Below are 12,100 nucleotides of genomic sequence, written 5' to 3'. Positions count from 1 at the left end.
ATCTACCACAAAGATGTTCCAGAGAGCCAGCCCACCAGCATGACAACGTGCCTATGAGACACAGTACCATAAATCTACCACTATCCAGCATCATTTATGTTTTGTACGTTAGAAGTAACAGAACTACCGGTTTTATCCTGGGTACAAGTACTTGATAAAAACACTATATGTATATATATATGTATATATGTGTGTCTGTGTGTGTGTTCTTCACAGTACTCCCAAGCACACCTCCACAGCAGCCCCGTTTCTCCTTTCACATTAGACAGCTGGATGCTGCTTATCTTTAAAGCACCTCGAAGACATTAAATAAAGACGAGAAACAGGATCCCAGCCTCAGGTACAAGGTCCATATTTGGACAGGCACACCTTCCGTGATCAGGCAGCACTTTTGAAACTTGGAGAACATGAATTTGACCACATGAATAAAGTCTAACAACTGACTGATGAACTGAGGACCAGAGTATTCAAACAGAAGAGTCACGGTCTTCTATTTGACTCACAAGCACAAAGAGCAGGAACACCCTGAGGATACTGACCCTTTAGCAGCCACCACCCACCTCATTAAGTCATCCAAAAGTATGATGCCCTCTCTTTGTATCTGTACTTGAACTTGCACCCTGGCAGTGCCAGTTTCACTATGCATGGAGCCCATACATCACCTAATAGCACTGGCACATTTCCAGCATTTGCTTCTCAAGGATTTCCATGTCATATCATCACTAAGATTCATCGTATCTTGTTTTTCACATGGCTTCAATGCATCTCTCTAGACATCTTCATAAATAAGCCAAACAAATGTGATCTAAAAGGAAATACTCTGATGTAGCCATGTAAAACCGTACTCAAATGAGTAGCTTGCTAAGATTATCAAGACTGAAGGAACCCCTGGAAAAATTAAGAAATGCTTGAAGGGGGGCAACACCAAAAAAAGGTAAAATCTGCTGCACAAGTGTAAAAACAGGAAAACCATGTAGCCAGAAGTTCTCCAGAAAGGATCTCAAGTTATAGGGGATCATAAACCAAGTGCCTAGCACACGGTGCTGTCAGTAAATATGCTGAAACGGGAGGGCTGATTTTCGTCTCAAAATATTTCTTTGGAGGCACCCATACTCAGCTGCTTAGTATTCTGGATCTAGAAGGCATTTGTTTTGCATTGTGTCTTATGCATCTTATATTCACTTTTGCCCACCCATTATTAAACAAGTATTTCATTAACTGCTCCAAACTAGATTGCTAATATTTTGACAAAATTCAGCTTTTCTAAACTAGTGTCTGTAATGCCTTGTATTCAGGTGGACATGAATTTGAAGCGTTATAGTGATGCCTAAAATCGAAACGATAGTTGCATACTCTGTGCTGAATAACCACAAAGTTTAATTTGTTGATGAATAAAGGTGCAGCAGAAATGCTAAGAGATCATTCACGGCCCATATGACTGTTAACATAAACACCTGAGCTGTAACATGCTCCTGTTCTGTTCCCAACTTAAGAGAAGGCAACTTCTACCCACTGCCACAGACTACTTTAAATGGAATTTCCACAGAAAAGGATGGAGGGGAAGAAATCATGGAAAACAATTGTCAGTTACACAGCAAAACAAAAATCCCAAACCCTCAAAACTGGCCAAGCATTCTTTGCTAAATCACTTGGGTGAACCCAATGTATGATACTCACAAAACAACAGACAAATACGCTGTTGAAAACCTCTGGAGACATGAGGGGTTTTTTGAGACACCTTTGCTGATTTGAAGGGAAGGCTTCATTGCACTTGGAAAGTTACTTACACAGTTAAGTCTAGAACTAGCCTGGATTTTTCCCCAAATTCAGTCATTCAGATCAGACTGAACTGTAACTGTGTCAAACCACGAGGCTCTTCCTCCTGGAAGCACATCAAGGTTCTTGCAGGAAATCTGATCATCAGCAGAGCAGGATTAATGACAGAGGTGGTCAGGCTGATAAAGCACCAGAACAGACACCTGCTTAAATGAGCTTGGAACTGCATCTACGATAAGGTCATAATGCATCTCACCCCTTTGGGCCAAAACTGGAGAGAGACTGGTCGAAACTGAGGAGAAAGAAAAGGCTTTATCACTCCTTGTCTCCCTGCAGGAGGACTTGTGGTTGTTTCTGGGAAAACAGGCACCAGATACTCAGACCACCACCACTGCTCCCAGAGCAATGCCACTGAGTGCAGACAGACACCACGGGTGCCTAGCTCAGCTCACTGCAGTGGGGAACAGCAGGGCAAGGCTTTTAAAGAAAGCACACAAAGATAAACTGGATATCAGGGACTTCTCTCAATCAACACAAATTCTCAAGCAGCTCTTTACCTCTGTATGCCACTACCTGACTAAAACAAGCCCTCTCTTAAAATAAGATGTTCTTAATTAATTAGTTACTATGAATGTTGGAAATTTACCTTTACTTTTCGCCACTTTCCCCACACACCCCCCTAAAATCTGAAATTCACACAAATAAACCAAAGTCTGCTATTTCCTAGTCACTTAGGGATGACCCAAGTCTACCATGCACATCACATCACAGCAGCTTCACCAATAAAAGCTGTAAAGATGAATTCCAGTGACACACAGAACTTTAAAAATCAGTTCATTCAACATGAAGAAATGTCTGCACACAAAACCAGTTGCTACAAAATGCATTACAGAAAGTTTTCCAAAGAGAGAAATAAGAAAAGCCCCAAACAAACAAAAAGCCCCAAACAAACAAAAAGCCCCAAACAAACAAAAAGCCCCAAACAAACAAAAAGCCCCAAACAAACAAAAAGCCCCAAACAAACAAAAAGCCCCAAACAAACAAAAAGCCCCAAACAAACAAAAAGCCCCAAACAAACAAAAAGCCCCAAACAAACAAAAAGCCCCAAACAAACAAAAAGCAACCTTAAAATAATTTTGATTTTCTAATTCAGGTATCTATTTACAGCAATAAAACTGGATAAAAGGTTTTTTGGTTTAGCTTAAAGAAAAAAAACGACATGAAGTGTCATGGAATGCACATAATATACTGTAAGGTAAAGTTTTCTGACATTTCCCTGAAAGGGAAATAACATGAAGGGTAGCTTCATGTAAAGTCAGGGACTAGGACAAGGAGGCAAATTATCTTTTTCCATGCCTGAAAGCCTGGAAGTCAACTCAGTGTCCTGTTCTTCTACAATAAACCTCACCAGAACAGTCAAAGCAGCAGAAACACCACCAGCACTATAAAACAGGGGGTGCCTGTATAGTTCGACAAATTGCTTTAAAAAGACCTTATCCGTGTCCCACATTCATAGCAGCAAGTCATTGACAACATCAGATTTTCTCATTCATATCATTTACTTCAATCCCTGACTGAGTTAGAAGTGTGGCATAACAAGCAGCAAAGGAAACAGAAGAGCAGCTGATTGTATTGTAATCTCAGTGCAATAAATTCAGTGGTTTCAAATTCAGTAACCATGTATGAATCTCCCTAATACCTGCATCCAGTGTTGTGAGGCAAAGACTGCCAAAGTACCATCCCACAAAACCAATAAACTATGTGAATTAAAGACATTTACACTTACATATAGCAGAACCAACAGATACCAGTGTTTAATACAAAAATACATGACAGAGGTAAAAAAAATAAACCAATTGTTTTTAGCTTTTTCTGTTTCTCCCAAATAGCTCTGTAACTCCCCAAATAAATTATAAGTGACAAAAAAACAGCTGGAAGAGCGACAGAAGAAATGTTTGGGACCTGAAAGTTCTTCACTGCTCCTTCATCCTGAGTAAAGCAAATACAAAGACTAACAGTTGACTTTGGTGGAAAGCTCCTCAGCTGACACTCTCATACATTCTCCTCATCAAAACATGAAGAGAGGGGAAAAAAAAAAATAAACACACACCTTGAACACCTCAGAGAAGAAACCAGAGCCAATTTTCTCACATGTGAAGTCATCAAGACGAGTTAGTCTGGAAAAGGCACTTATCAGGGCTCTGTATGAAGAGGTACTGACTCTTCCCATCTGGGATGCAGTCCCTTCTCCAGTGCCACCGTCGAAGTCTTCGGCGCGCTCCAGGCGTGGTGGAAATCCCGCGATTGAATTCCGCTTACTTCGGTCCATTTTGGAAACAAGGGGTTATTTCACTGGGGGAGGACTTCTCACATCTTAGGTAATGTGCTGTCTTCTCTACTCTTGTTGGATCCTAAAATACAAGAAAGTGAGATTACTGTTACTGTGAACATGTCTAATAAGTCTGACAGGATTCCAGCAAAGCTTGCACCAGTTTAAGGGAACAAGAAAGAAGATATCCAAGTAGGGGCACAAAAACCAAAGGGAAAAAACAAACCACCAAAACCACCACACAACATCAACAGTAAGGACAGCAATCCAATGAACTTTTTCTTTAGGTTCATGGAAACACACTATGCTCTGCCTATTCTGGTTTGGAACTCAAAATTTAACCGGTAACAAACAACTTTCATTCCCTTCCCCCCAACCCTTTCTTTTTTTTACTTAAGTTCTGGTTGCTAAAGCAAGCAACTAAGCAGGAGGAAACCCACAAAATGTAACATTTTATTCTACTTCAGTTGCAGTTGGTGACCAATCTACTGCTATTGCAAGAAACAATTTCACTTTCGGGAGTGAACAAAAGATCCCTAATTATAAAAAAAAAGATCAGCTTTTAGTTGACATAAGAAAAATTATCAGCTGAAGCACCAAAACCTTTGTTTTTAAAGCCTCCACTTATAAGTGTTCCAAGATCAATTCCTTACCAGGTAGGAATACAAGTTTATATCCACTGAAGACCTAGCCCCCAAATTTATAAAAATACCTACAATCCTGCTACAAAACTAAGGTATTCTTAGAAGAAACTGCCAGAATTCTCCCCACAAACATACTTACTAAAGCTATATTAATTTCAGTTCAACTGAAAACACAGGAAACAAGCTACATTTGCCAACTAGGAGAAAAGGAAAAAAAAAAATGGAGGGTGACCAACAATTTTGTTTTTCTTTTTAAGAGGATGATGAAGTAATCGGGATGACTCTGGAGCCCATCAAATTCAGCCTGGACTGGCAAACTTGACAGGTGGCCTACTTTTTTTTTTTTTTTTTCTTTAAACCTTAGACTTAGGAGGTTATTTGTCTTTTCCAAACTTAACTGTTCATTTACAGCAATTTGGTGAGCCCCTACAAGCCTGAACGAAGTGAACAGTCACAAAGAGGACAGATTTTTTCTCTTTCTCTCCCCCCCCCCCCTTTGAAGGTGAATGAAAAAACTGGAGGGAGGATAAGGAAACAATAAAATACATAAATAAATAAATAAAGATGGACAAAATAACCACAGAGCAGGCAATTACACTTGTATTTACACAGATGTACAGAACCTGAACAATACACTAAATTTGAAAAGCATCTCAAAAACAGGCACACCAGCTGTTCTCTGAATATACAGCAGTGCTGCTACACCCATGTTTTGTATGCAGTCTATCTTTTAGAGATGCTCTGTGCCAACACAGCAGGCAAACACACAGTCCTTCCCTGCTTTCAGAAATCAGCTCTGTTGAACTGCCTGGAACTAACTTGAGGTCTCCCCCTCCAAAAAAAGAAGGGTGTTCATTTCAAACATCTTAACACCTCTCTGAATGGATGTTGGTGGGTATAAGAGGGTCTTACCAGGGCCTGATTATGAAAATTTAATCTCTATCAAATCCCACTTCATGGTATTCCTACAGAATTTTGAATGCAGACTCCCACAGGCCTGAGCTTACTGCACTTTTGAGTACTGCCACACAGCAGGGCAGGACCCAGTTTCTGACCCTGTATTCTTGGCCCAGGAGCCCTGACAGTCTGGAAAAGGCACAGAAGCACCATCGGAGGATAAAACCTGTTATGTCTCCTCGGCTGAGAAAAATAACCCAGAGAACTTCCTCAGCTATAGACAAGATGCCTGGGAATTTCCAAGGCATGCTTAAATAATTCCTTTTGATTTGAAAGGGACAAACTATCATTTGGTTACTTTTCAAGGGGATAAAGAAAGAACTGTCTGTGGCAGGGGGACAGACAGAGGAAACCATGGTATTACCAACTAATTTAAGATGCAAGTACCTTTGGAGACTGACCAGAAAACCTGCTGTAATTGAAGAAACAATTTTTTAGAACTTATTTCAATCAGAGTAGCACCCACATGCACTAGATATTTTCCATGGAAGGGATGGAGTATTCGCCCCCAGAAATGCTCAACTAAAGACTGGAAGTTTAAGTTCTCAGGCAAAGCAAGATGTATGCAAAAAGAAAACAGGGAAGAATGATGTTGCCTTTACTAGAAAGAAGATACCAAGTTAGAGAAGTGATATTAAACAGGAGGAAAAGCCTCACTCTCTCAAGTATCCAGATACCATTAACATAAGATAGTCTCAACATAGTTTCTCAATCTATTTAACAAACAAAAAAAATCTCCCTGGCACATACACATCCTTTTGGTTGAAATCACATGGTGAACTTTGCAAAACTCTATACAAATCCCACAGTGAAAGAAGAGATTCAAAGTACTTCACACAGTAAAAATACCAAAAGGTTTTGCCATCTGGATTCCCAAGTAATCCATTCCTTCATTTTTGCCTTCTAGAGTTTGCCTTATTTCCAGAGAGCTACATGAAATTCTTGGAAATTATTAGGAGAGAGCTCCATTTGTCTGTTACCCTGCCCAGGATTGCACACACGGAATTAGAGGAAAATTTCAAGTGGGTACAATTCCAAGTGGGCCTCCTGTCATTTTGGCCAATTACACTAATGATCACATTCTCAATGAAATCAGCCAAGGTTTAATTGACTGTCAAGTCAGTCTGAGGTACTTTAATTTACTACCTTGTATGGTTAATTAAAGTGCACTGAATAGAATCCAAGACTATCCTGACTGTCCTGCAACCGACTAAAAGGTTGTTGGGTGGGATTTTTTCATACTAAGGTTCAGCATAAAAACTCTTAAGCTGTTCTCCATAGGCAGTTAAAAATATAAAAAGACACTAACCACTCTAAAAAACATTTCCCAATAAATTCTCAGCCTTCAGAACAATTTTTCTGACGTCCTTACACAAGAAAAGTGCACCCCACTCCGCCAAGACAAAAATAATTCAGAAATACACCTCTCAAAATGTGCATCTGCCCTATTCAGCCATTTCTTATAGTACTGAAAAGCAAAATTGCAGCATGTTTTATGCCTTGTCACGTTTTAATTTCTTGTCTGACCAAAACGCACTTTGAAGAAAAAAAAATCCATATTAATATTATAACAAGATCAGTTTCTTCGCTGCATGAACACATTGGTTTTTTTTTAATGTAGAAATTACTATAAATACAGCTACTATCAGCATTAATTTGGATAATTAGAGGTCTGCCTTTCGAAACCAATGCCTAAACCTGCAATTATTTAAAGATGGAAATCCCACAACATCACATCACTTTATACCCTAAGCATCAGTGTCAAACTAACAGGTGGCATATATTAGCCAGTACTTAACATTTTATACTTCACAGACATAAAAATGGCTGAGGCTCCTCAACTTTAAGCAGCATCCCTTTAATGCCTCAGGGTACAAAACAAGATCGCTCCAAAAAATACTTCAAGTCATTACTAAGCAGTTTTCTGTCCCCAGTATCTGTATAAATATGTGCATATTTGCACTCAAATGTCAAACTCCCAATTTCCTAAAAGATGGCCTTAACAACAACAACCATTTTTAGACACAGAAGGCTGTCGCTGGGCACTCGGCCTGGAGAGCAATAAATCTGCTGGACGCATGTTATTAATTTGAAAAGGTTTTCTGAAGAACAAAATGCCAAAGCTTTGACAGAAGTCATTTGCCAAAAGTTAACTATTTACACTCGTAGTCTGACGTAGCTTCAACAGCCAGCACTACAAAAACATGAAGGAATTAAAGGAATTACACTGGCAAGTGTCACTGAACAAAATAACAACATGGGGGCAGGAAGACTTCACCGTAGTCCTGTGCAAACTTCAGAAGGGCTTTAAAAAATGAGAAGAACAAAATCTTCCAAAAACTGAATTGACTGTGAGCTCATTAGCCTGGAGAAAAGAAAAATAAAAACAAGGGGAAAAAAAAAGGTTGAAAACGAAACACAAGAAATCAAACCAAACAGGTGAAGAGAACCAGGCACTCAACAATTTTGTTCTCAACTGCTGTCACCTGCTTCCCCAGCAGAGGAAAAGTTCCTTGGTTTGTCCATAACTTAGCTACTTGTCCTTGGGAGAAAGACAACATCAAATATTTACAGTTGAGGGAGCTACAAGTACCAGAGCTTGCACCATGTTTGGCCCAGCTCACCCTGAACCTGCAGTCTTCTTTGACTACTTTACAGGAGAAGTCATTGGGTTCACTTTATAGTCTTAGTTACAACATCACACTCAAACAGGAAAATCCCAATACTTTCTATTTCCACTTAAGTAACATTTTGCTTTAATTTCATCTCCCCTGTTCAGGATAATTACTAGTCCTAGCCAGTCCTGTCAGAGCATAAACTTCCCATGAATTAGGGCTGGCATTCCTCAGAAGAGACCTGCATTAGCCCTACTACACCACTCCAGAAACTGGAAGTCTGCTGAACTGCATCATGGTTTTATAATGCAAACAAACCTCCACACGAGGCTGAGCTGAAACAAACAGGTCATTTATTTTGTGACTGTAGCCAAGTTTGAAACGAGTAAGAGAGACTAGCCATTAACTTACTGCAGAGCTCAGGACTCCGGGCCAAGGTTGTAGGTTTAGAAATATTTTCATCAGGCATAGGCATAAATTCTGGCACAGGCATATTTAGAAGGCAAATATAACTAGGGGGAGAATATTAAAAACTCACAAACAAACAGAAACCCACTTGATCCTTATGCCCACAGTGTAAGTGCCAACGTTTTCTGGGGTCCAATTATAATACAAAACTAAACCCCTACAGAAGGACCTTGCAACAATCCATTCCTCCCCCAGCCTGGTTTTAGTCACTCCAATCCACAGCGCAGACAGGCTGTAGCCTAGTTACAGAGCATCCTTAGAGTTAAATAATCACTCAAGTAGATCATCTACAAGACACAGCTGCCGCTTCAAATGGATAATTTTAATATATTACGTTTGCTTAACAAAACAGAGCTCAGTAAAGACACTGAGAAGCTGCTCATGCCTTCCAGGTGTCAGCAGGCTGACATTTGCTGAGCTCTTAACAAAAACAAAAGGAATCAAAGCCTTCTAATACCAACAGGTATTGTAACATCTCAATAATCCAGGAATTTCCCCCTCAGCCTCTCTGAGGCTCAGGTTTGCGACTGAGGGCTCAGCTCTATTAGCACTGGGGGGTTCACAGGAGACGGGAGGCAACTTTCTGTTGTTCCAATGCAGCCAGGGAGACAATCCAGCACAGCAAAGACAAGGAAAGGGAATGTTAATGCCTGAAAGGGGGATGAAGACAAAGTAAGCAGGCTGAATTTCATACCTGACTGACCTTTCTTAAGACACAATCTCACATTTATACACCACTGCACGAGGCAGTCAGTATTTGTATTTTCCAGCTAAAAGCAAACACCAGTCTGTGTTATTGGTTCCACCTTAGGGTGAAACACCCAGGACCTTGTTTACTTCAGGTACAGGCTGCACAAACAGAACAGTAACACACTCTTCACTAATTTATTTACACATTTTTGAAGTGAGAACAGGGCTTCCCAAACCCCTCGTTGCGAAGGTATTGCAGGCATTGAAGTCTGCAGGTATTTACAAATCAATCTGGAGCTCCCTGGGTACCATGGGAAACACGGTTTGAGAGTCACAGACCCGGAGTGTACAAGGTCAGCCTTCAAAAGCAAAGTTATCTCAACTAACCCCACTCCTGGTTGCCAAAGCTGTTCCAGTTCTCCAGTGCAACCGTCAGGACAGTCATTCCAAAAAGTGGCTTAGCCACCACCAGGAATGTGTTCAACTTAACAAAAAGTGACAGGATCATATGAAAAGAGGCTTACAATCTAAGTCAGAAAGAGGGCTTGGCAACAGACAACAGATGGAGCCAGTGTGATACAGCTGCCAATTATTAGATGGACTTACTGATAAACACACAACTTCAAATGAATACGTTGGGGAACTAATAAGCAGGAAAAGGGCTTTAAAAAAAAAAAATTATGAACATTGACCTTCTTTGATCTTGCCTAGTAAAGCACTTGTTTTTGTGCCAGGCTGCACGATACCAGGTTGCAAGGATACAATAAAGAGCTTTGCCATTGTGCAAATGCGTGGTTGTCTGCTGCAGGAAGAATACAGAAAGGGAACCTATGATGCAAGTGAACCACAAGCTTCATTCTTTTCTGCAGCAGACACAGAGGCAACAGTCCCCTCCTTTGACCCTGCATTTCTTTCATGAATTTGTGAAAGTATTTGCATAAAGAATTACAATGGCAAAAGGAAACATCTAGAACTGGAGGGTATAAACAGGTTACAGGAGGCCTATATCACCAAAACAGCTCATTTGGTGCAACTCTGTCCTTCCACAGTCACAAAAATATTAAGCACTGAAGCAAGGATTGCTCTGTCCCCATCTCCTGCTCAGCTCCCACTGCCTACTGGTCATCCTAATGAAAGGGCACAAAAAAATTCCAAGCAAAAAACATAGGAGAGCACATACTTGCCACCAGGCACAGGGAACACACCTCTCTGCCTGCAGTTCAAGCTGCTCGTTTTGCATGCAAGCTTTACATGAAGACAAACCAAAATGGACAATGGAATTACTCAGCCATGTCTGCAGCTGTACACTGCAAGGATCAGAAAATGACATTTTTATTGGCATGCAACAATAATTTCCAAAAATGATGACTAAATGGAAAGGTTTATGCCTGGTCCACAGGGCATATCGGAGTTTCTCATAAAAAAATCTTATCTTAGGTTGTAAATTCCACTGCCTAATTAAGTCCATGGAACTGTAAGTCTCTTGATTTTACAGACAATAAAATATGCTGGAACTCTGATCTCTATTAAAAAAAAAAAGAAAATCAGCTGAAGCACAAAGGCTTTTCATAAACTAGCCAGAATACCAGCTGTAGCTCTTTTTAGTGGGACAAACAGTAAAGTGCAAAACTGAATAAAATTCAACTCAGTACTCTACAAACTCAATTCAGCACTCTCGAAATTGCAGCTTTCAGCTACCACGGCGCCACTTATCAGAATACCCAACTGGAAAGTCCCCCGGACTTGAAGCGAATACAGTTCCCACCCCCGAAGGAACGCAACACCAAGTGACCAGCTGCATTTGTACAGCACACTTCATGTGCGCACTTACACCGAACCCCCCAGCCTGTCATTAACGCGTTTAGTTCTTACAGGGCAGCACCTGAACAGCAAAGCCCGAGCCCAGTCTTCACACCTCCGGCAAAGCGACCATTCCCAGGGCAGCGCTCCCGTGGCCGGTGCGCGGGCAGCCCCTGTCCCCGGAGCGGTCCCGGCTGTTCCCGCAGCCGCCTCTGCCCTCGCCCGCCGCCCCGGGGCGGACGCGGCCCCTCCGCGCACCTGCTCCGCCGAACGCCCCGCTCGCCTCAGCGCGGCGCGGGGGGCGGCGGGACCCCTCGGCCGGCACGGAGCCCCTTCCCCGCAGCGGCCCCGCTCCGCCCTCACCGCCCCCGCGCCGCCTGGACCTGCCCCGCGCCGCCCCCGCGCCGCCCGTTACCTGAGCGGCGGCGGCGCCGGCACGGCCCGCGGGCGGCGCGGGCTCTCATGGCCGCATCCCCCCCGTGGCCGCGGCCCCTCAGCGCCCCGGCGCGGGTCGGCCCCGCCGCTGCGGCCGGCGCGGGGGCCCCATGTGAGGCGGCAGCCCGGCTGCGGGACCCGGGGCCGCGACCGCCGGCTCCGCCCCCGCTCCGCCCCTTCGGGGCGGCCCCGCCCACCGTGCGGGGGCGGGACGCGGCCGCGAGCCGCCCCTCCCCCGCAGCCAATCGACGCCGGGTAAAGCGTGATGGACAGCGCCGCTCGACCAATGGGAAAAGGGGAGGCGGGCAGAGTGTTTCGCAGGTAGTCCACGTGAGTGCGCCTTTTCGATTGGTCGTTGCCGCTTGAAGGACAGGCGGTCTGACCAA

General features: G+C 42.8%; 1 protein-coding gene across 4 annotated transcripts in view; it reads right to left on the bottom strand.

Annotated features, from left to right (window-relative positions):
• TESK2 (testis associated actin remodelling kinase 2) overlaps positions 1-12,100 on the bottom strand; it is a 104,264-nt gene that overhangs the window by 62,355 nt on the left and 29,809 nt on the right. The window contains exons 1-2 of one of the 4 annotated variants that reach the window (XM_064665362.1): positions 11,695-11,850; positions 3,887-4,187 (exon numbers count right to left, since the gene is read on the bottom strand). In XM_064665362.1, coding sequence (XP_064521432.1) covers positions 3,887-4,105 — 219 coding nt within the window. In that variant the 5' untranslated portion in view covers positions 4,106-4,187; positions 11,695-11,850. Of the gene's footprint in view, positions 1-3,886; positions 4,188-11,537; positions 11,662-11,694; positions 11,851-12,100 lie in introns of those variants that run through there. The other 3 variants (XM_064665359.1, XM_064665360.1, XM_064665361.1) reach the window with 3 other exon arrangements.

Source organism: Pseudopipra pipra, chromosome 9 (genome assembly GCF_036250125.1).
Source record: "Pseudopipra pipra isolate bDixPip1 chromosome 9, bDixPip1.hap1, whole genome shotgun sequence".
Taxonomy (NCBI): domain Eukaryota; kingdom Metazoa; phylum Chordata; class Aves; order Passeriformes; family Pipridae; genus Pseudopipra; species Pseudopipra pipra.
Note: the sequence above shows the minus strand (reverse complement) of the source record. Positions and strands in the feature narration are given on the sequence as shown.